Raw genomic sequence first — 24131 nt, 5'->3', positions numbered from 1 at the left:
GTCCCAGCAGCATGGACACAGCAGACAATTATAACAAATGTCTGTTTATTTAAACTGGTAAATAGATTGATTTTTAATATGTCCTCAATTATATTCAAGTTATTTTACAGTAAACATTACCTACCTGTTAGTCTTCATTTTCCACCGAGAGAAGGAGGCTTAGGGATTAAATTGCAGCAGAAGACGTACGTTTGAGATTAAAGGACAATTTCCTGGCTGTTTTGTGCAATTTTGAAATAAGGCACTGAATGGTCATTAATGTCCTTCATATGATAGTTTTAAAACCAGTATGGACACTTTCTGAATGGATTTTTTTTTATCTTGAGATAAATGAATAAAGTAGATAGCATTCTACTTTAATTCCACGATTTTACTCTCCAGCATTCTCCTTTATTTGAAATCTATTTGATAATTCTAGGTAGAGACTAAAGTTTTAAAAGACTAATCCCAATATTTGTAAATTTATTTAAATAAATGCTGTATATCTACCTACCCTGAATTTCTCTGTTGTAAACATCTTATTTTCCTTATTATAGAAAGGTTAGAAAAAGTATCATTTTAAAAGGTGGTGAGATAACTTACAAGATACCCAAACATGAAGTATAGTATAATTCTAGACTTTGCACAAGCAGTGTAGCTGGGTTACAGTGTGCCCTCATAGAATTTGAAAAGAACAAGGATATTTAATTATTGTTTAAAGTTGTAGCTACTCTGTTAAGATCTTGAGTGACATTAATTTTTAGTCTAGAAATGTACCATATCTTCAGGGTCCCTTATGCCAGGAAGGACGCTATGCTGGACCTAAAACAAATTACTTTGAAGAAAGAGATAACAGAATTATCTGCATCATTTCTTCCTATTTATCTTACCATGCCCATATTCATATAACTAGTTTCATAGTGAATTTATATAATATGAACTCAGTCTCTATACTTGATGTATTTGGAAAAAGATGTATGACATTCTCAAGTGCCTTCAGTAAGATTATTATCTAAAAATTTAAAAAAGTATAACCAAAATAATATGAAAACAAAAACTTTGGTTTTATTACCTATTCTATAACAATTCACTTAATCATAAAACAAACTGTATTTTTTGTTGTGGTGGTGGTGGTTAATCATCTCCCGAGGATATTTTTCCATTGATTTTTAGGGAGAGTGGAGAGAGAGGGAAAGAAAGAGAGAAACATCAATGTGACAGAAACACATCGATTGGTCGCCTCCTGCATGAGCCCCACCAGGGCCTGGACCTGGGAATAGCCTGCAACCAAGATATGTTCCCTTTCCTGGAATCAAACCCAGGACCCTTTGGTCCACAGGCTGATGCTCTATCCACTGAGCCGAACAGGCCAGGGCAAACTGTAGCTTTTTATATAATTGAAGTGTGGATATAATATGACTTATCAAACTTTCTTTTTTCTTTTTGAAGAGTTTGGATTCTGACAAGCCCATGGAACCAGTAAAAAGATCTCCTCTTCGCCAAGAAACAAACATGGCCAATTTTTCTTACCGCTTCTCCATATACAACTTGAATGGTAAGATATAATTGGAAATAAAATGTAAAATAGTGTACTAAATTATATAACGTAAGAGCAGTGCAGCTACAATACCAACTAGCTCAACATAGAAATGATATGCATAACTTGACTGAGTTCTTATATTTCTTGATTTGTTTATTACTATTTCAAACGATCACAGAAAAAAACAAACTGGAACATAACTAAAATAGTTTTCTAGTTGAGTTATTAATAATTGCAAAGTATATACTCAGGTGGAACCTAAAGTCTCGTGAAGTTAGTTGTTAGTAATTTTAAAATCAGCCCTCTGGCCTTTATTTAATGCCCTCTACCGAGTCAACTTTATAGTGTTTGAAATTGACATTTCAATCTGTAATTTTTTAGGCCTTACATTTCTCTTTATGCCCTCAACTTTTTAGGTAACTTCTCTACCAGGGCACTGATAATTTTGACAACTTAGATCCTCTGATAAAAAGTTGCATTATGGATGAGGTTAAAACTAGGGACGGTGTACGATTTTTGCATTATTTTTACTTTCAACTTATAATTGTGTTCTCTGATGGCTAAAAATCTTAAAAGATGGACTGTTTACTTCTAAAAATTTCTCTTAAAAACCTGTTAGGAATACTATATTTGAGCGGCTTTAGGACCAATAGGATGAATTTTTTTGCTTCTTTCCCTGCATTCATTAACTGATTTGTAATAGAATGTATACATTCTGATTCAGTTGTTCTGGAAACATCATATATATTGTTCATTGCAGAAGCTCTGAGTCAGGGAGAAACTGTGGATCTGGACGCCCTGATGGCCGATCTTTGCTCAATAGAGCGGGAGCTCAGCAGTATCGGTGCAGGAAATAGTAAGCGTCAAATCGCAGAAACAAAAGCCTCTCAGAAATTACCTCCTAGCCGACATACAACAAAACATGGCACCTTGAAAGGATTGTCTTCTTCATCTAATAGGATTACTAAACCATCACATGCCAACTACTCCCTGGAGGATATTACTGCACAGCTAGACCAGGCCTCTTTGAGCATGGATGAGGCTGCTCAGCAATCCGTACTAGAGGATGCTCAGCCCTTAGTAACTAATCAGCACAGAAGAACGGCATCAGCGGGCACGGTCAGTGATGCTGAAGTGCGCTCTGTGAGTAACTCCTCTCGCTCCAGCATCACTTCTGCAGCTTCCAGCATGGAGTCTTTGGATATTGATAAAGTAACGCGCCCTCAAGAACTGGAATTGACACATCAGGGGCAGCCAATTACTGAGGTAGGTAGATGAAATTTTTTTTTTGCTATTTTAGTACTAAAATAGAAAACTAGTTTTTAAATATAGTTTTAAATAACTTATTTTCTCTACATTTAAAATTTATCAAGGATACCTCTGAGCTAAGTTTTAAAATCATTGCAAAAAGTATATTACCAACTATGGCAATGTCACAAAGAAGAATAAGAGGATAGTATTTAGTTTCATTTTTATTCTTGTGACTATTTTGAAGTGTTTGAATTGATGTTACCTGTTTCACATTAATAAAAAAAAAACTTGGCCCTGACCGGTTTGGCTCAGTGGATAGAGCATCAGCCTGCGGACTCAAGGGTCCCAGGTTCGATTCCAGTCAAGGGCATGTACCTTGGTTGCGGGCACATCCCCAGTAGGGGGTGTGCTGGAGGCAGCTGATCGATGTTTCTCTCTCATCAATGTTTCTAACTCTCTATCCCTCTCCCTTCCTCCTGTAAAAATCAATAAAATATTAAAAAAAAAAAAAAAACTTGAAATATACCCGGCCAGCATGGTTCAGTGGTTGAGCTATGAACCAGGAGGTCATGGTTTGATTCCAGATCAGGGTACATGCTCGGGGTGTGGGCTCAATCCCCAGTGTGGGGCATGCAGGAGGCAGCTGATGATTCTCTCTTATCATTGATGTTTCTATCTCTCTCTCTTTCCCCCTTCCTCTCTGAAATCAATAAAAATATATTTTAAAGGAAAAACCCCCACAAAATCTCAAAATGTGGGGTTTTTTTTGACATTTGCAAAGTTAGTATGGCTTGTAAGCTGATAATAATTGCTTAATATGTATTTATTATAAATTAACAACTTAAGAAATTTCTTAAGACTCATATTCCCATTGTAGTCCTCCAAGATTCTAGTTTTTAGGGCTCGCTGAACTTTATTATGAAAGAGTCGGTGTGGTATAGTGCAAAGAGCCACTGGGCTTGGAATCAGAAAACTCAGTTCCAAGTGTTTGCCACTCACTATCCATAGAACCTAAGTGAGTTTATCCAACATCTGTGAACATCAATTTCTCAAAAGTAAGAGAGAGCTAAGGGTACATGGTCTGTCTTTTTGTACAGTGGTTCAGAGTCAAAAGGATATAATATACATGAACAGATTTTTAAAGATGAAGTTTTTCTTGATGAAGGATGAGGATAGAGAATAGATTTGTGATAAAAATAAGTTTGGGAAAAACTGAGTTTAGTTTTACTGAAGGTCAATTCTTGTGGGGTTTTGTTTTGTTTTTTGTGAAGAAGGCAATTTTGTTATAGGGTAGCAAAAATAAAACCAGCCTTCCATTCACTTTGTATTTACAGTGTCCTCTAAAAAAGGTAAAATAACCTATTCATAAATAATCAAAAGTAAACCTTATAAAACATTGTTTAAGGAATTGCACAGAAATGTAAAATTTATACCTATTGACAGTATTGATTTCCCCCCCCCCCATTGATTTAATTTACTAGATTACTTTTCATCACTCGGCAACTCCATTTATCTAGCTTTGTTCTTGGTAATGTGGAGCACAAAGGAGGTTTGGAGATAAACGAGTTTTATTGTTTCTAAGGAAATATGTCACTTCATCATGGTGGTTTGGAGATAAATGAGTTTTATTGCTTCTAAGGAAATATATCAGTTTAAAGAATAAACATTTATTTAAAATGAAACTTAAAGTGATAGATATTCTGTAGAGAACTTTAAAACTGGTTTCTACCTTATGATACCTGGGGATTACATTTAGCACCAGTTATTTATTAATATGTGTCATTTATGTATTTTAGATTTACCTATTGGGAAATGACCAATATTTTACTGGGGATGTGCTTTCTTGGTTTTATATATTGATATTCCTTCTTTCCAATCAGATTATTTTTAATTGAGTCAAGATGCATGGAAACAGGTTAATCATTCAGGGTGTGTGTGTGTGTATGTCCATGTGTCCATCTATAACATACCCTCATTATAAAAGTTCAAACAATAAAAGAGCAAATGAAGTGAAAAGTCCTCTCCCAGCAAACACTTCACATGGTATCCAGTGGTATCCATGAGCGAGGAAACCAACGTTCAGTGGTTTTATGTTTAACGTACGGCTTTAATACAAGGTTTGGTGAGTAAATGAAGAAGCATACAAGAAAGGGAGTTAAGGTCTTCTCTGTTCAGCCTGTTCTTTTTGCCTTGCCCAGATGAGTAGAAAAGTAATTTGCTTCTTTTGGAATTGCACAGAACTGTAAAAAGTATACTTTTTCTGGATGTAGTTTGTTCTGATTCAAGTCAAGAAAACTAAGGGAGTCTATTACTAGGTCCCAAATCCTTATTCCCACACTCATACACAATTTTTAAAAAAACATTAGTTGGTAAGTGTGGAGCTCAAAGAGTCAAATGGTTCTATAAGAGTTGTAAAAAACACTGCTGTGTATACATACACACCACTTTCTGCCCTCCAACTCCAACCTTTCTCCCAGTTGATTAAATTTCATACTTATTTCAAACAGAATTAGTATTCTACTAATTTCATCTTAAATTGTTTATATCTTTTGGAATCTTTACGCTAGGATCATTCTGAGGTCTTTCTCCAAAGTAGATTCTTCCAGCCTTGCCTGGAGGGCATATGCGGGTCCCAGTGCTTTAGCAACCCATTGGGAAAAGAAGTCTTAAGAAGTGGGATGGTCCTCAGTGTTCAGTACGTGATCTTCCATGTAATCCTAGGTCAGGGTTTCTTAACCATAAGTTTATTGACATTTAGGTCTAGAAAATTCTTCATTGTGAGGAGCTCTCCTATGCATTGTAGGATGTTGAGCAGCATCCCTGCCATGTACCCACTAGGTCAACACCCTCCAGTTATGACAACTCAATATGTCTTCAAACATTACTACATGTTCCCTGTAAGGCAAAATTGCCCTCATTTGAGAATCACTGCTTTAAGTTCAGAGTTAATAGCAGATCTGAGCCCTTTTATTCATGGAAGATGATCTTGGGTTTTCCTTCCCTTGAATTCATTTACTAGAAACTTAATAAATATAGAATGTTTTCAAGCACTATTGTTTGTTGTAAATTGACCCCTGATTGGTGAGTGCATATGAATCAGGAAGATGGTGAGTGAACTTTAGAAGCCGATGAAAAGTCATAGACCTTGGCTTCCTGGTGTGCAGCTCTTGTAAGTTAGCATGAACACATTTTTTGAGGGGCCATGGCACATACACTCATTATTTGTGACTAGGGGTCCAGTGCACAAATGTGTGCACCTTGAAAGGAACTGTGGGCTGTGAGGCTGTGGTGGGCACAGGGGTGGGTCTCAGCCCATCCTCGGCGCCCCCGCCTAGCCCCTCCGGCCTCAGCCCCCAGTCCCCTCCCTGCCAGCAGCCCCGCTCCCACCGCCGCTGCTCCCATGCAATGATGGCACCAGCCCCGCTTGCACCCACTGACAGCGCCGAGTGATTGGGGCCGGCGCCAGCATTGGTGCTAACCGCCCATGCTCCATGCTCCTGCCCAGCCCCTCCCACCACGGCTTTGGTCCCCTGTCTGTTGGTAGCCCTGCTTCTGCTGCTGCTGCTGGCACCCACTGAGCGACTGGGGCAGGCATCAGCAGGTGCCCCAATCACCCCTCAGGAGCAGATGGAGGTGGAGAAGCCCTCAGGGGCGATCAGGGCCAGCCGCCGCCACTTGCACCCACTGACGGCGCTGAGCAATCGGGATCAGCACTGGGTGCCAGCAGCGGGTGCGAGCAGTGGCTCTGGTGCCATCAGCAGGTGCGAGCACCAGACAGGACCGCGGCTTGTGGAAGCAAAGAATTTCCAGTAACCACCAGAGGTGAGCCCTGCCTTGGTCTGGCGCCCCCGCTCACCTGCTCCACCATCCTGATACAGTTGATGCCTGCCATGTTCTGCACTCTGCGGCCTTCTGCATGTTCCGCATATGACCCCTGGCGGTCAGCGCACGTCATAGCTGCCGGTTGTTCAGTCGTTCCGTCGTTCAGTCCATTTGCATATTAGGGTTTTATATGTATAGATAAAACCTCGGAAGTTTGATCAAGAGATTGGGAGTTCAATCACTCACTGTGATGTGCGCTGACCACCAGGGGGTGGCGCAGAACAAAGGAGGCCTTAGCCAGCAGCTGGCAGCCTGGGAAGGGAGGCCCAGCCAGCAGCCAGAAGGCCCTGATCAGCCCTGATTACCGGCCAGGCCTAGAGACCCTATCTGTGCACGTATTTTGTGCATCAGACCTCTAGTATATAGATAATGTACTACTGGTTCCTGTGGAGCAGGAAGTTTTTCTAGCCAGGTAATTTCTGTACTTACCCCACATGATCTCTTTCTCTTAACAATGGTTGGTCCAAAAAAGACCCCTGGTGGGCTGTATAGATATCTTCTGAAGATAGGTACGTCTCATGCTAATGCACACTGTCTTTGTCTTCCCATAGAACTAAGTAAGCCTGGTGCCAAGCTCTGTTCATTAGGTTCCACATATGAGTGAGATCAGCAGTGAATATCAATCTGAACCAGAGATTGCTGCTGGTTGGTGAATAAAGGAGGGAATCTGAGAATTAACTGCATTCTTAAATGCTTTTAATCAGTCCTCCTGCCTTTAGTTTCACCTTCACTTCTCTGCTTCTGGAGAATTTTAAGATTACATAATGTAAATTGGGGTGCTCCTCTGCTTTTCTCCAGCACTGGCTTAGCATCCAGCTTTCCTTAGGCCTGCTGAGTTGTTATCACTCTGCCATATGCTTTCTAGCTTGCAAAATTTTGTCTTTTTTCTCTTTACTTTAGTTGAAATACTGTGCTTCCAGGCACTTCAGATATGTTATCTCATTTAAGCCTCCCAATATCCCTTTGGTAGGGGCATTATTCTAAATAAGAGATTAATTAACTGAGAAATCTGTATTTGAATTGCAAAACTAAACTTTTGCCTTTCAATTTTTATCAATATCTTAAAAATAAAGTGAAGCTGATTATTAAAAATGATTATTTCCAGAATGTTAAAGAATGTTTTAGCATAAAAATATTTTTCATGGGTAAATGTAAAAATGAATTCTAGAATAATTTCAATCAGTGTATGCATATAAATTCTTTGGTTAATCTTTTCCCACACCCACCCCTCTGAAATATGTCAGTCTGTTGCATGCTTCAATGTCTCGGGATCTATTTTGTTTGCCAATTTATTTTATTAATTAGATTCCACATATGAGTGAGATCATGTATTATTTGTCTTTCTCTGACTGACTTATTTCACTTAGCATGATACTCTCCAGGTCCTTCCATGCTAGCTCAAAGGGTAGGAGATCCGCGTTTTCCTCAAATGTATAGGCATTATTATTAAATGAAATCTTTCATGGATACACTGTTATAACTAGTATAATATTCAGCATAGTATATCATAGCTTCAGTGCAATTCCTCCACTTCTTTTACTTGTCAGAACTATTTCAAGAATTAATGTGTGCAGAAATTTTGAGGTATTAGAAAGAAAACAACAATTGTATTTATTGTAGCATCAGGGGGGAAACCTAAAGGCATTGAAGTCCATTGAATTATATTCTTAGCAAACAACCTTTTGGTCTGGAGTATTAACTGGGTAGGAGGGAAGCACAAGGCTTTCTGAAATTTTGAGGCCTGCATCACTAAAAGATTGGGGTGGTTAATTGATTTCTCAATTGTTGCCGCTACATTTCTCTTAAAAGCCTGATGGCTATGTTTCTACGTCTCACAGAAATTCATTCACATGTACCAGCATGGTGTTTAATTTCAGATTTTGCTGACCTAGCCTAGTGAGGTTAATAGGAAAGAATAGGTATCAAGTGGAAGAAGAGCTTAGATTTGGCAAAAGCCAGGGGAATTGTCTAGGTCTCACTCACAAACATTTTTCAAACACATGAATTATCCCAATCAACTCTGGCATAAATGCTCTGATTCTTTGTGTGTGTATTACTTAGAAATCTGTGCAATTTTCCTCCTTTGAGGAGGTAAAATGGTATCTTTATTTGGTTTTAGGTCGCTTTGTTTTTTTAAGTTGTGTTGTGGAGGGCTGGTAAAGGACCCTTTTTGAACAAGAATAGAAATAGATCCATCTGTTTTTTAAATTAAGAGCAACTATAAAATACAAAAGAAATAGTTTTAAAAAGCATTCAAATATTTACTGGTTAATTAATGGCCAGGAAAAGAAGAGGAATAAATAGAGGAGTGGGGGGAAAGAAACAGTAGCAGCTACTATATTGAGTGCTTATTCTCTGTAGTGAGCATTGTGCCTTATCTTAACACTGAATCTGCCTGGTGCCTTGTGGAATGGGTACCACTGCCTCTGTTTTACAATGGATGGGACTAAGGCAGAGAGTGACTGAATATCTTTCCCAAGGATATGAACCCAGACATTCTGGTTGTAGAGCTCATACTGCAATGCTTTGCTGCTTCATTACAGAGTTGAAGGAGAATCAAGACAAGGCTAGACTGACTGGCCAGGGCTCTCAGCTCCAGGCCTTACAGACAGGACTTGCATGGGCGGGAGAAAAAAGGCGATAAGATTTTTGCAGTAACATCCCCATCTTGTGGTGGTGGTTAGTATATTCCTGAATACAGTTAAAATTTAACAACTATAAGTTATCTAAATGAATTGAGGTTTAAATAAAATTCAGATGAGGGCTGAATTTTAATTCTAATAGAATTCTATTTCTAGCAACCTTTGGAGATAAGTGCTATTATACCCCCATTTTACACATGAGCAAACAGGTTAAGTAATAAGAGTGACATTGCCAGTAAATAGCTGACCTGGGGCTAGAACTCAAGCCTCCAGCCCCAGGGTCCACATTCTTAACCATTGTGCAATGCTTTAAAAAAAATTTGTGAAAAGCACATACATATGTCAATAAAAGGAATGTAAATATGCTCTATTGAAACACTACTGTGTGGTCACAAACCTCTATTCTTTCTTCCAGTTATAATCTAAGGTGTTAGCTATCAAAAGGAAGTGTCTTGTTTTGTAACTACAGTAGGTCCTCCGGTTATCCTACAGGCGCTACATAACACGATTTTCGCCATAAGTCGAAACCCACCTACATAAGCACCTACGTCACTCACAGGGAACACATACACAGCAGTAATGAAGTGAAATAGTAGAAGAAATTTAAAAGAAAGATAACAATTCCTGACCTTTACTTGTGGTAAATAAATAATAAAAAACATAAAGCACATATATACATACATATGTTGAAATGATGGAACTTTTCTTTTTATATAAATAAATGGGGGATGGTGACGTAACCACGAAATGACGTAAGTCGAGTCCAACATAACCCAAGGACTGTATGTATGACTTTGGTACAAGGCCATGTCTTTATTTATGTTTTGGCTTCTATGTTGAGATCAATGCTTTTCTATATACTAATACAAACTCCCTGCCCAAGATTCTGGCTCATAAATGCTACTACATTCTAACATGTTATAGATCAGTTCAAAAAAGTAGTGATCCATAACTTACTTTGCAGATCTTTGTGGAGAATTTTTAAGAGATTGATGAAGAATTTGATAGCTTTATAACAAATGGAAGTTACGAGATTGGGAATGTTGAGAGCAAAATTTATGTGAGGAATCAATCCTCAAATTTCATTTTTTATTATGGGTTTTGAGCCCAGCTTTTAGATTTAAAGTAATGATGAAGAGTAAGTAAAAATTGGATTGGGGGAGATAATTTTTTGTAGGAAAGTAAATATTTTGTGGAAATGGACCCTAATTAACATGCAATAGTTTATGTCATTACATAATCCCTTTTCAGCTTTGTTACTGTAACAACATGTAATCTTTGTTTGCATGTCCTGTTTTCTATTCTTTTTTTGTCACTTTGCATACATATATTCACTTTTGATAAGGACTTGTTGAATTTCAATGACTATAATGTGCCATCATATTGTTTAACATGGTGCATAGGCAATCATCTCTTTTTGAATACTTTAGATTTAGATTTTAAACTAAATTAACCAATAACCATTTAGAAATATGGCGTGAGCTTGTGTGAGAGTATAGATTTTTTTAAACTTTTTATTTTGAAATAATGTCAAACTTACAAAAATGTGCAAGGATTAGTACAAAGAACTCGGGAAACTCATAGCTGGGACAGTTTTGAGATGTAATACCAATTGATACTTTAGGAGTTGGGTCATGTCATTTGTATAAAATTCTGAAGCTTTGATTTAAATCTTTCCTTGTATTGTGGTTTCCATTAGACATATTGTACTAAGTGAAATTTGTTAAATAAATCTTCCTTTTAAAAACTGGAAGAAAAACAAACAAAACAAAAAACTGTGAACTTAATACACAATGTCTTTTTAGGATTATAATGTATTATGTGAGGAGATGGGTGTCAATACAGACAACCAAACAAGCAATTTCAGTCAACGTGGTGAATACTGTGATAGGAAAGACAGTATTCCACCTTGGTTAAAAGGTCATTGATGACTTTGAAAATGAATTATAGACTGCATTACAACACACGGGATAAAGACTTTGGAAAAGAAAGATGTATGCTAGATGGTAGGGGATTGAAGGATAAGTGGAGGAGATACACTGTAGCTGAGTTCAGGAAATTTGGCAGTGAAAAGGAAAATAGAGTTGAAGAGGAGGAGGGAATCCAGAAGACTTGATTATTTTTTGTCCTTCCTGCCACCAATAAGCTGGACTAGTTGAGTATTAGAGGCTGAGCTGTTAGAGAGGGGGGGCATGAGTGGGATCTAGAACATGCTTAGCTTTGGAGAGGGGAAAGCATATTCATATAGAAGTGGAGAGAATGAGAATATGGGTGTAGCTATAGGATGCATTGTAGTGGTGAAGAGAGATGGATGTGGTAGATGGATGTGATTTGCTTAGTTATGGAGGGAATTGAGGTCATGTGAAGGAGGTGAAAGGGTAAAATTAGAAGCTTGAAGAACTTTGTAACTATTTAGAACAAGCTTTGAGTGAGGAGGAAAGACAGAATGCTGACAAACAGCAGTCAAGGCCCAATTGAGGTCAGAGCATGAATTGGTAATGGACACAGTGTTTCTCCATAATTCTCCCTTAGAGCTCTACTTTCCAGAAGTAGAGTGAGGTTATCCTTAAATTATCAAAGGTTAGGATCATCTGGTTCTTACCTTTTTTTATTTTTGCATGATATAATGAAAGATGCATGCAACTTTTCATTGGCATTTTATTTCAGTGATCTTTTCTCTTCCTGCATGATAATGAGAACTGCCCTTTTCCACCTCCTTTACCTATCATTTTCTTCCTTCCTGCATTTTCACAGCATGCTATTTCTCTGAGATGTCCCAGCAAGCCGGCCAAGCGTCATATTGACTTCACAGAAGAACAGGCTGAGCTGACACCTGTAAGTTCTATAAACATGTCCATGGAACTGGTTAAATATCAATGAAGAGGAATGCATTCTTCAGAACTTTTGATGATGAAACCGTATCATATACCTCAATTTTTCAATTAAAAATTAAACCAAGGTTAAAAATAAATGAGCAAAAGCAAATGAGCAACTCTACGATATGGCACCATTGAATATTAATACTTGTGGTGAGGTTATATAGGTTGTAGCATGTCTAACAGAGAAATTTTGTGTTGGAACCCCCAGCTGGCTCTTATCCTCCAGGACTCTAAGCTTTTTAAGAAATACTTTGCTGAACTCCTAATATTGGGTTAGGTAGTCCACCTAATACTTGGCTCCCATACCCCTCACAACCCCTGTTGTAACTGTCAGTTCTCTCCCTATTTGACTCTAAACTGTGAGAGTAAGAAATGCCTGTCTTGGTCACCTTTGCATCTTCAGTGCCTGGCATGGTTGCAGGCTCAAAGTTGAAACCTAAAAATAATTGAATAAATGAAAGAGGGGAAGATGGAAGAGAGTAAGAAAATGGGCTAATAATAAATCAGTGAAATGGATTAAGATAAGACTAAGCCACTGACTTTGTGTTGTTAGTGATAAATGAAGGAAAATACAAAAAGGCCCCATTTAAATGAAGCTCTGTACATTTTTGTTACCAGTAACATGTACCAAGACTAAAGGCTGATTTAATGACATGCCCAAAGCGGTGTCTTTTACTTTTCTCACTCCTCCAATTGCACACCACTCTTCTCATCCATCTTGCATCTTTCTCCAGTAACCAGTTCCCCTGCCACCCCGCACCTCCTTTCTGAGGAATGCTAGAGTGATGTAGGGACTGGCACCAGTAGGAGAAGGTAGATAAGTAAGGCATTTATTGAAGGGAGAAATTTGCTGCTTCTGATTTCTAGATTTTGGGGGTGGGGGGAGGGGCATGGAGATCTGGCCTCCCTCCCTGCTAGTGATTAAGCAGTGAATAGCTGTCTATGATCATGTCCATCTAGTGCTGTGGTCTCATTTTTAGATGTAACATATTTTGGAGTAACCAGCTATAATGACTATACCCCTTTTATTTTAAGATATTTAAACCTTGAAAATTTTTTAAATGGATAACTCTTGGAGCCTTTAAATAGTTAGATATTCTTACTGATCAGAATAAGATGAGTTATTTTTTAGTGATTTGAAGTCTTGAAATAATTTGAATTTAAGGACTGATTGAGTACATCGTGTAAGATTTTTTTTTTTTGTAAAGTTTTTTTTTTTTTTTTATAATATATTTTATTGATTTTCCACATAGAGGAAGGGAGAGAGATAGAGAGTTAGAAACATCGATGAGAGAGAAACATCAACCAGCCGCCTCCTGCACATCCCCTACTGGGGATGTGCCCGCAACCCAGGTACATGCCCTTGACCGGAATCGAACCTGGGACCTTTCAGTCCGCAGGCCGATGCTCTATCCATTGAGCCAAATCGGTTTCGGCAATGTAAGATTTTTTTAAAGTTTAAACCTTAACTTATATGTAGAATCTAATGAACAAAAGAAACAGACAAACAGAATAGGTCCAGAGGCATGGATACATGGAATAGAATGGCATCTCGGAGGAGAAGGGGGTTAGGGGAACAGGAAGAGATTAACTAATGAACATATACCCGGTATGCATAGCCCATGGACACAGACAATAGTGTGGGGAAGACCTGGAGTGGGACAGGGGCTGGGTGGAGGTGGGGGAAATGGAAGACATCTGTAATACTGTCAACTATTAAATAAGTAAATAGCTAAAAAAAATACAGGCAGTGAAATACCATATAGCAAACCTAACTCAAGTGTAGCTATGACTCAATATTAAGTTAATATATTCTGTTATCTGGAAGTAGTGTGTTTTATTATCTGTGACAAAGAACTTTATGAGAGTAGATGCTGCTCTAGTATTTGTTTATGTAAATGAAAAGAATTTGTTTCAAGAATAGCTTGATATACAGTTAGGTTTATAAAATATAAATTCTAGAATATTTTCTATAATTCCACTTAACTGTGCCATGTATTGTTTTAAATGGTTGTTAGTAACTACATAGCATTAAAACTAATTCGGAATTATTTAGAGACGGAAGTCTGAATTACATATATATCAAAACAACTATAATTTATACTACATGAGTTTAAATACAGTTGCTTACACTTGTAACAAGTTACTAAAACGTCATTAAGGGGAAAAAGGCGGTTAGGGCTATGTTATTCGCAACCATTTTAATGAAAATATCTTAATTGCTTGAATTAATTTAACCATTTTAAGGCAACAGCACTTCTTATTATTTTACTTACATCATTCAATTGCCTTGCAAGTCCTTTACTGTGCAACACATTGTTAGTATCCTAATATAATGAATTAATAAAATTTTACTGAAAATAGGTGATTATTATTAGGCAAAATATTTATGGACATTTTTCCTCTTGGTGTGACTATCACTGAATTGTCAGAAATACTTGCAGAAGTTTTGGAAATGATGTAGTTTTATTCTCTTTTCATAAGATTATATTATTTAATGTGGGCTTTACAAGAGGAAGGAATATGTTTGTCATTAACCTTCGACACCTGTTTATTTGTGCTGTACGCACAGCACTCAAAAACACTGTCCTGGAAAAAAAACTGGCTCTGTGGTCTGTGCAGTGTGTGCCCCATTTCCCAGAGTGAGGATCATCAGGAGTTGGCTAGGACTTGCCTGCTGGCATGGGTGGTATCTGTGCTCCCACCCACCCCCCCTTTTCTTTTTTTCCTCCCCTTTTAGAAAAAATTTCTTTTAGACACATTTTTGTGAGTTTAGGGGAAAGATAAGAGGCTAATAATAGAGAATCATTCTTTGTCTACTTTATATTTTAAACACATAAAACCTCCACTGACTTCTATCGCCTTTTTTTGTTTTTCTCTTTCTGTACAAGCACTCCTATTTGGACAGGGAAACCTCCCTTCTTCTGAGAAACATTGCAGGAAAACCTTCTCATTTGCTGACCAAGGTGAAACCTCTTCTTTCCACCTGTATGTAAATATTTATTGCCTTATAGGTAGAATACAATTTCTGGGTTTGATTGTGCTCTCAGATTTCTCAGATTGTGCTTTCTTATTTCAGCACCTTTGTGCTGAACAGGAGTTGTTGTTTTTTTCTTACTGAAGGTAATTATTTACTGACTTTAATATGTTCTATTGAGAATAGAACATGTTTGCAGTAATTTACTAGTTTTTCACTGAAAATTTACTGTTGTAAATACCTAAAAGTCTTCACAAGTATATTGCACTTTTTCTAGCTTAACGTTGTAATTCACTTGAAAGTCTAAAAATGTTTAACTTTTACTAATGCTTATCTATGCTGTGAGGTTTTTTTCAGCCGACTTTGTTTTCTAATTCTTGTTTATATTATCAGCACCTCATTTAATTAAAACATTTGTTTATATAAACAGAATCTTACTTTACATTAGCTTCATCAGATTGGAAGAGAATGTTGAGTTTTAATTTCTCAGTTCTTCAATTTCAGAATAGTTTGAATTGATCCAGCTAGGTTTTCACTGGGTTGGTATTTTACATCAATTTTAAATCTTTTAGCCATTGTCATCATTAATTAAGGGAAACAGAATAAGGAAGCTGACTATAAATAGCTTTCTGCCTCTTTTTAAATCATGGTTTTATTCTATTATCTTATTTAAATAATGTAAAGTCAAGAATGTCAGACTTGGTTTTTGAAGAATATTCACAGTAATGATAGGTAATGTTGGTTACTTATTACATCAGAGGGTATTTTTTATTTCATTTTTTTCTTAACCATATAAACTTGTGAAAGATGGTAAAGCTAAAATTAAAATCTCCATGAGAAGCAGCTCAAAGAGAAGATCCAAGAGTCAGCAGTAATCCTTTCTCTTGCCTGAGTTTCTCTCTCTGAAGTAGATCTAGGAATGCGTTAGAAGTAGCTTAAATATCAGGGAATGTAGAAGTCGAAGCAGAGAATAGACGTGTACTTTCTAACCTTAGCAAAATTCTTTCCTTTTCCTCACTTCTCTGTTGACTGTGTCTACCTAGAATATTTACTCATAGCTTCAGCTAGCATCTCTGTTCTAGATCATATCTCTGAGAGCAACCAATTTTCAGATAGCCATCAGGCATTTCCTGTAAGATTACCAGTACCAATACCGAAGGTCTTTAACTTCCTTGCCCTGGGGCCTCACAATTTCTATTCAGAATCCTGCCATTCTCCCAGTTGCCCAGGTTTGAACCCTCTACCAATTTTGGTGCCTTTCTTCTTTTTACTTACGACCTCGGCTCTAGTGAAGGACTTGCTATCTTGAGGATTTACTGAGTTCACCCTACCGTTTAATTCCTATTGCCACCACCCTAAAACCAGCTCTTAATCTCTTACCAGAGCCACTACTACACTTGTCTCTTTATTCTTGCCTGTTCCTCCTCTTGTCCATTTTTTACACTGCTCACAGATTAAGTGCAACTTCTAACCATTTCCATGGCTTATTTACTCAACAAATATTTGTTGAGTCATGTGCTGTGCTAGCTATAACATTGTATAAAATGGCCATATATCCCCCGCCTCCCTCAGGAGCTCACAGTCTTCTTATGAAGGTGGATTTAAAAAACATTAACAAGCAAGCATGTAGACAAATTCTAAGTCATGTTTTAAGTGCTGTGAAGGAAGGCTGCATTGCCTTTAGATGGTGAAATCAGAAAAGGCCCTTCTGGTGGCATTTAATCTAAAGCTTGAAGGATGAAAAGCCATCTTGAGGGTCAAGGGAAGAGGTCCATGTAGACAGTCCCAGGGAGAACGGAGCTTGGCACGTTTGAGAAGCTGAATGAAAAACTGGGCTGGAGCCACAATAGTCAAAAAATAAATATATATATGAGGGTCTTTATTTGGATTTGGAGAGATAGCCAGGGAGCAGATTATTCAAGCATGCTAAGGAGTTTAATTTTTTCCCCCCTAAAACTGTTGAAGAGAATAACTTCATTCACTCAACAAATATTTACTATGTGCCACACAGCATTTACAACCCAATATGCCAGTGAACAAAAACAGTTTCTATCATAGAATGAGTGGTTCTTTGCAGCTTTTGGATAAATGCAGTCAGTAACTTCTCATCTCCCTCTGCCCAAGTGATGGTGATGCCAACGGCAGCGTCAGAGCCATTCCCTCCTCAGATCACATCTCCGGTTACCCCAGTGGTGGTATTGCTGGTGTATATAGTCAATATCCTGCTTTCATATAGTAAGAAATTTCAGCAGTAATGTGATTCTGTAGCATAGAACCTAAATATTTAGGGTGGGGTAGTGAATGGAGTCAAGGATGAAGTGGCAGAACTTCTAGATAATCTGAGCCACAGGGGCCTCTCAATGTCAGTGCCCTCTGTACCAGAGCACCTGGCTGTCATGAAGCTGAAATGAGGTTATACCTCTTGGATAGCTCCTGTGTGGTCGTCTGGTTCTCCCTGCCCAGAGGACATATGTCCAGGTTACTGACACACCTCTGACCTGCTCCCTTCCAAACTAGGACATTGTCACACCCAGTGGTCAGTACATAGCAGCACTGTGCTTAGGCCAGGGCAGCAAAAAGAATGGGTGGGTTTTTTGTTGTTGTTTTGTTTTCATCAATCCAGGCCAAGTGAAAATTTTTATTTTTGACAAGCAGTGTTTATTTACTGCTATCCCAAAGTTTGTGTTATAACCCTTAGGACAAAAGGAACTGTCACGTTGTAGTGTAAAGAGCAAGCAGTCACTTGGTAGCTGCCAGTATAATCTTAGAAAGATTAGTCTTTTGGGGCCTTAATTTAGTGTGTGACAAGTTTCAAGGTGTCCAGATAATGTTAGTTCTCTTCTCAGTGAGAGTCATATCAATTTCATGATTTCTTTCTTTGCTTTATTTTTTTAAATTGATTTTAGAGAGAAGGGGAGAGAGAGAGAGAAAAACATTGATTTGTTGTTCCACTTAGTTATGCACTCATTGGTTGATTCCTGTTTATACCTTTATCAGTATCAAACCCACAAAACGGTGTATTGGGACACGCTCTAACCAACTGAGCTTACACGGTCAGGACAGTTGCATGATTTCTTTAAGAGAAGTAAACTAGTTACTATTTTGGCCCTAAACAGTTTTCTAGAATAGACCACTTCATGGGCATCAAACTCTTTACTACTACAAGTTTTCTTTTAATTCTTTTAATTTACATAGCTTGTTTATTGTTATAATCTGTGAAATAAACTAGATCCCAAAGAAACTGCTAACTTCTCTTTAGCCCCGTAATTTCAATAAGATTTGTTCTGAACCCACAAAGCCTTAATAATTTCTTAGTTGAAGGAATTCCCTAGCCGTCTGTTAGCAGCTGTAACTCTATAAGTATTCTGTTTTTTACACTGAAGACAATGCTCTAACACTTTGTGGCCACAGCATTGGCTTTCATTTAATCGTAAGATCTTCACTGAGTTTTTGTCCTTGATGTAAATTTGAGGAGGCTTGGCATTTGATGATTATTGATAGCCACACAGGGGTTTTTCAGGTAGAAAATAGGTTGTCTCTTGCTTTTGTAAGAGAAGGGATAGGAAAGAAAGTTCAGTTATTATATGTGTGAGGTATCTTTTACATATATTTAGGATAGTTATGGGACAAACAGGGTGAAGAAAGGGATAGGCCAAAGATAAGGGGCAGAAGACTTAAACCCGGAGTTTGTTGGCTTTAACAGAAAGGAGAGAACATGAGATGAATAAAGCTCTGTTCTTTGTTTTAGCTTGAGTTGCAGATAGTAAACATAGATTTGCATTACCTTTATAAATAAACTATTGAATATCTTCTAAGTATATAATTTAAGTACATTAGGAAAGATATATTGATCTTTCCTATATTGCACAATACTCTATAAGCTTATAACAGTTTCTTGTTGTGGTTAAAAGATACGATCATGGCTTAAATAAAGTAGGTGAAATCAAACTTTCTGAGGAAGAATAAAATACTATGAATTTTGCAGTTTGATATAAACATTTTATTTCCACTTTTGCTCCAAACTCTAGAACTTAGAGGTATCTTGATTAATTGTTTCTTCAAAAAGCTCCTAGCAAGGACATTCTTGTTAATAAACTGGAGAAGAATGAACTTAAATTTCCCTAGGTTGAAATTAAGCTAGCTTTTAAATTTGAATTTGATAGTTTTAACACAAACCAATTTATGTAAAGAATAATGTGTTAAGCAAATAAATTTGGGTGTTCAAATAGCCTACCTTGCTGTTTTACCGAAAAATGGTTTCTTATTGATGGTTAGGAAATCTCATTGGTTTAATGTATGTTCATTGGTTGCATGTATCTTGTTTCTTTCCTTTTTTTTTTTTAATGGAATTTATTGGAGTCTTTTGTTTCTTTAAATTTTTCTTCCAGTGTATCAGCTTTTTTCCTGTTGGCCTGTGGAGCAGAAACTGATCTGGGAGTTTAAGCTAATCTTATAATTGAAATATTTTTTATGTCATTTCTTCAAAAAATAGCACTGATTGTGTTCTAGATAATATACTAAAAGGGGAGTTGTGAAAATAAATTTTCATAATAAAATTTATAACCAATATCAGATGTGATATTTGAATTATTATATTCCTTTTTTGAATAGACTTTATATTTTATAGTAAAATTTAGAGGGAGGTAAAGAGATTTCTTATATACCACTTACCGCCACGCATGCATAGTCTCCATTATCACCATCTCCCACCAGAATGGTACATTTGTTACAGTTGATGGACCTATATTAACACATCATTATCACTCAGAGTCCATAGTTTATATTAGGCTTTACTTTTGCTGGTGTACATTCTGTGAGTTTGGACAAGTGTATAATGACATATATCTACTATTAGAGTATCATACTATTAGAATAGTTTCACCCCCACAAAAATTCTGTGCTCCACCTGTTCACCCCTTCCTCTACCCAACCCCCAACAACACTAATCTTTTTACTCTTTTCATAGTTTTGCCTTTTTCAGAATGTCATATAGTTGGAATGTATAGCCTTTTCAGATTGATTTCTTTCACTTAGTGATATGCTTTTCCATTTCCTCCATGCCTTTTCCTGGCTTGATAGATCATTTCTTTTTTAGCACTGAATATTTCATTGTCTGGAATCAGTATAATTTATCCATTCACCTACTGAAAGATATCTTAATTGCTTACAAGTTTTGTCATTTTATAAATAAGGCTACTGTAAACATCTATATGTAGGTTTTTGGGTGGAGGTAAGTGTTCAACTCATTTGGGTAAGTGTTAAGGAGCATGATTGCTGGGTCGTATCATAAGAGCATGTCTAATTTTCTAAGAACCCACCAACTGTCCTCCAAAGTGGTTGTACCATTTTGCATTCCCACCAGCAGTGAATGAGAGTTCCTGTTACTCCACAACCTCACCAGCATTTGGTGTTTACAGTGTTTTGAATTCTGGCCATTCTAATAGGTGTACAGTGGTATCTCATTGTTTTAATTTGCAGTTCCCTAATGACATATGATTCTGAGCATTTTTTATAGTCTTATTTGCCATATGTGTATCTTCCTATATCTGTGTAACTCATTGTTAAGGTGTTTTGCCCATTTTTAAATTGGGTTGTTCATTTACTTGTTAGTTTTAAGAATTCTTTGTATAGTTTAGATCATAATTCTTTATCAGATATGTCTGATAAATATTTTGCAAATATTTTTCCTAGTGTATATAGCGGTCTTCTCATTCTCTTGAATATGTTTTATCCTAAAGATGTATTACACTTTTGAGGACATCTAATTTTTTTAACTTCTGCATATTGATTATAATATAAAAGAATTTGGGCTTTTAGAAGTTCATGTTTATATTCCAAATATGCAAAGCATTGATTCTGCATACCAGTTTTTCCTCATCAGACTTTGAGATTTAAATTTATAGTAGTAATTTAGTTTTTTTTATTTTATAACCGGCCTTAAGAAAAAATCTTGTTCAGATATATAATCAACAATAATTCTGTTGTTTATTTGCATAAAGTGTGGATAGGATGATTTAATCTTTTAATCAAATGAAAATATCTATAATAGTTTAAGAATTCAGTTTTATCTTACTCCTCTCCATTGTTAAAATAAAGTTCTTTGTTTTCTGTCTAATTGGGTTTACAGATAGTATTTCCAGACCTTGGTGGTTATTATGTTAATTCCCTGACTCCTTTCATTGACAAGGATCAGATTTCTGACAAACAAGCCCACTGTCTTCCCAACCACTGGTTTTTCTCTATTTCACAGAGTAGTGAGTAAATACTAAGCTCAAAATGAGGGGAGAAAGCCTAGAATGTGGAGAGGAAAGCAAAGCAGTTCAGAAACAGGAAAGCCAACAGAATTTAGGAGAGCAGTGAATCTCTCTTGCGGGGAGTTTTTTTACCCTGATAGCTTTAGATTTTTAATGAAGAATAACACACGGGTTGTGGTTTTTAATTAGAATCCACAGTAGATAGTGTTTGTCTGATATAATTAGGTTTTTCTTTTGTTGTTGTTTTTTGTGTGTGTGTTTTTAAATTTTATATTCAATAAAGGAATCTACAAGCTGGTAGTTTATATTTTTCTTAGTTATTTTCCAGAGAAATCAAAGTTTAGAATTAGAAAGTAATCCTTTATAAGTACAGGTTTCCTTACATGAGTTTTCAACTGGCAATTAATGCTACAGTGTACTATGGCCTATTGCTGGAAAGTGCAGGTAAGTACTGGTATTAGAGCACTATATGTTGTTTTAGGAAAAAAATAGACTAATGGTTTAAGTATGGTTGTAGTTCTTGTTAATTTTATTACTACTTATCTAAATTTTATAAAGTAGAAGTTAGTAGAAATTAAATATTTGAAAAATTATTTTTAACTTAAAAATTATCAATTAATTAATGGAAATAAATTTGAGTTTATTGACATGAGACATTGATTATATTGTGTGTATTTTTCCAAAGCAGAGTAAAACTTACAATGTAGCCTCTTCTATTTTTATTGGTATATTAATGAGAATGTACCCACATTTTTTTAATTAAGGATTTATATATGGTTTCAAATAAATTGATACTAGGATTTTTTTGTTTTGTTTTGTTTTGCTATTTTTATGATGATACGTTTTCAGTGTAAGAGAACAAAACATTAGTATGCAAAAAATGGATTGCCCATGCTTTGGAGGGGTAATAAATTCAGAGTTAAGTATTGTGCAGGTGCAACAAATTGGCAATCTCACAGATAACCTATATACATTCATGTTTTCCCTACCCCAGAACCCCAAAATCATCTTCAGATGGACAGAATCAAACTCATTAATCTACTACAGTATAGGTTTCTTTTTTTCTGGAATATGGAATCTAGTTTAATAAGAGATCTTCAAATCTGCATCTTTAAAAAAGTTTATAATATGTGAGCTCTCACTTTGTGAACTCGGTTATTTTAAAATATACTTTATATAATTGTGTGAAGTTATATTCTTGCTGAAATTCAATGCTAGCAACATCCTTAAGGATAAAAAGACTTCTTTTAAAAATCTCATTTTTTTAGCATTAGATTATCTGAAGTGCTTTTGTTCACAGGAAGAACAAGCAGCAAAATTGAAAGCTGAGAAGATCAGAGTTGCCCTAGAGAAAATTAAAGAGGCACAAGTGAAAAAGGTGATACTTGGATTTTTTTAATCAGTTTTACAGATTTATAAAAAATTGCCTTGTTTATATAATGTATCTCTAAGATAAGGAGAGGTAGAGGGGTATTTCTTCCTAATATATTTTTCACATGTATTTTTTGTGGATAAAATGCATTAACTGAGGGCATTACTAAGAGCAGTACTCAATTATTGGAAGAAGTTTCTAAAATGTCTAATTTTTGGTTTGCATTTAATTTTCTTTTTGCCTTTTATAGCTGGTTATTAGAGTCCACATGTCTGATGATAGTTCTAAAACAATGATGGTGGATGAGAGACAGACGGTGAGACAAGTGCTGGATAACCTGATGGACAAATCCCACTGTGGTTACAGTTTAGACTGGTCACTGGTAGAAACCATCTCTGAGTTACAGATGGGTTAGTAATCTCATTGCTTCACTTTTTAATTTCTTTTTAATTCTAACAGTTTTTGTGTTGGAGACATTTATATTTTACCCCCTATAATATAAAGTTGGCTTTTTACATTATCTTTTTTTTTTAAGTATTTTGAGATTTCTATGAATATGAGGTATCTAGTTGAGTTTAGATTTTCTTATAGAACAAACTTTTTGTGTGTTTTTTAAGGTAACAAAATACTATTTCCCTTCAAATAAGAACTGCATAGATCAACACATTTACTGAAGACCAATGTATTCACATTTGTATTGAAGTCTTTATTCCTGCATTTGATTTTCAGGGAACAAATAAAGCACAAATATCTTATTTTTAGCTAGGTGTATTATGTCTTAGTTTCCTAAGATTTGTAGTTTGGTATGATGTCTTCTAATAATAAACATCCTCATTTTTTATATCATTCTTGACTTTTAAAACTTTTTTTTTGGTAATATTAGTTGTATGATTACAGAAATCTTGCAGTAATTCTCTTAGCATACTTAATTGAATCAGTAATCAATGTTAACTTGCTATTTTAAAATATGTACCGTATTTGCCGGCGTATAAGACGACTGGGCGTATAAGACGACCCCCTAACATTTCCACTCAAAATACAGTTTGTTATATACTCGCCGTATAAGACTACCCCCTCTTCCGCACACCTTCCACACACCAAATAAAAGGTAAAACAATATCAGATTTGATTTTAACATTTTAATTTATATTCAAATGCTTATGACATGCAGGAAAACTGTCACAAGGCTGTATGTAATCAAACATATACATAAAACAGTGCAAGTTTATTACCGGTAAACATACCGGTAATTCACTAAAGAAAACACACTCTCTAGACTGGTACCGTAGATGCTTCTCAGGAACACAGGCAAGCAGCCCACAACCTAGAGGGACTGTCAATGATAGAAGAAAGAT

At 36.3% G+C, this 24131-nt stretch overlaps 1 protein-coding gene across 2 annotated transcripts in view; it reads left to right on the top strand.

The window, feature by feature from the left end:
• Positions 1–24131, top strand: part of RAPH1 (Ras association (RalGDS/AF-6) and pleckstrin homology domains 1) — a 42844-nt gene that overhangs the window by 2010 nt on the left and 16703 nt on the right. For both annotated transcript variants that reach the window (XM_015561110.1, XM_006759406.2), the window contains exons 2-7: positions 1429–1534; positions 2280–2785; positions 12049–12129; positions 15065–15139; positions 22705–22782; positions 23027–23186. In XM_015561110.1, the coding sequence (XP_015416596.1) occupies positions 1429–1534; positions 2280–2785; positions 12049–12129; positions 15065–15139; positions 22705–22782; positions 23027–23186 (1006 nt within the window). The remainder of the gene's footprint in view (positions 1–1428; positions 1535–2279; positions 2786–12048; positions 12130–15064; positions 15140–22704; positions 22783–23026; positions 23187–24131) is intronic.

Source organism: Myotis davidii, unplaced genomic scaffold (genome assembly GCF_000327345.1).
Source record: "Myotis davidii unplaced genomic scaffold, ASM32734v1 scaffold394, whole genome shotgun sequence".
NCBI classification, from domain to species: Eukaryota; Metazoa; Chordata; class Mammalia; order Chiroptera; family Vespertilionidae; genus Myotis; species Myotis davidii.
Note: the sequence above shows the minus strand (reverse complement) of the source record. Positions and strands in the feature narration are given on the sequence as shown.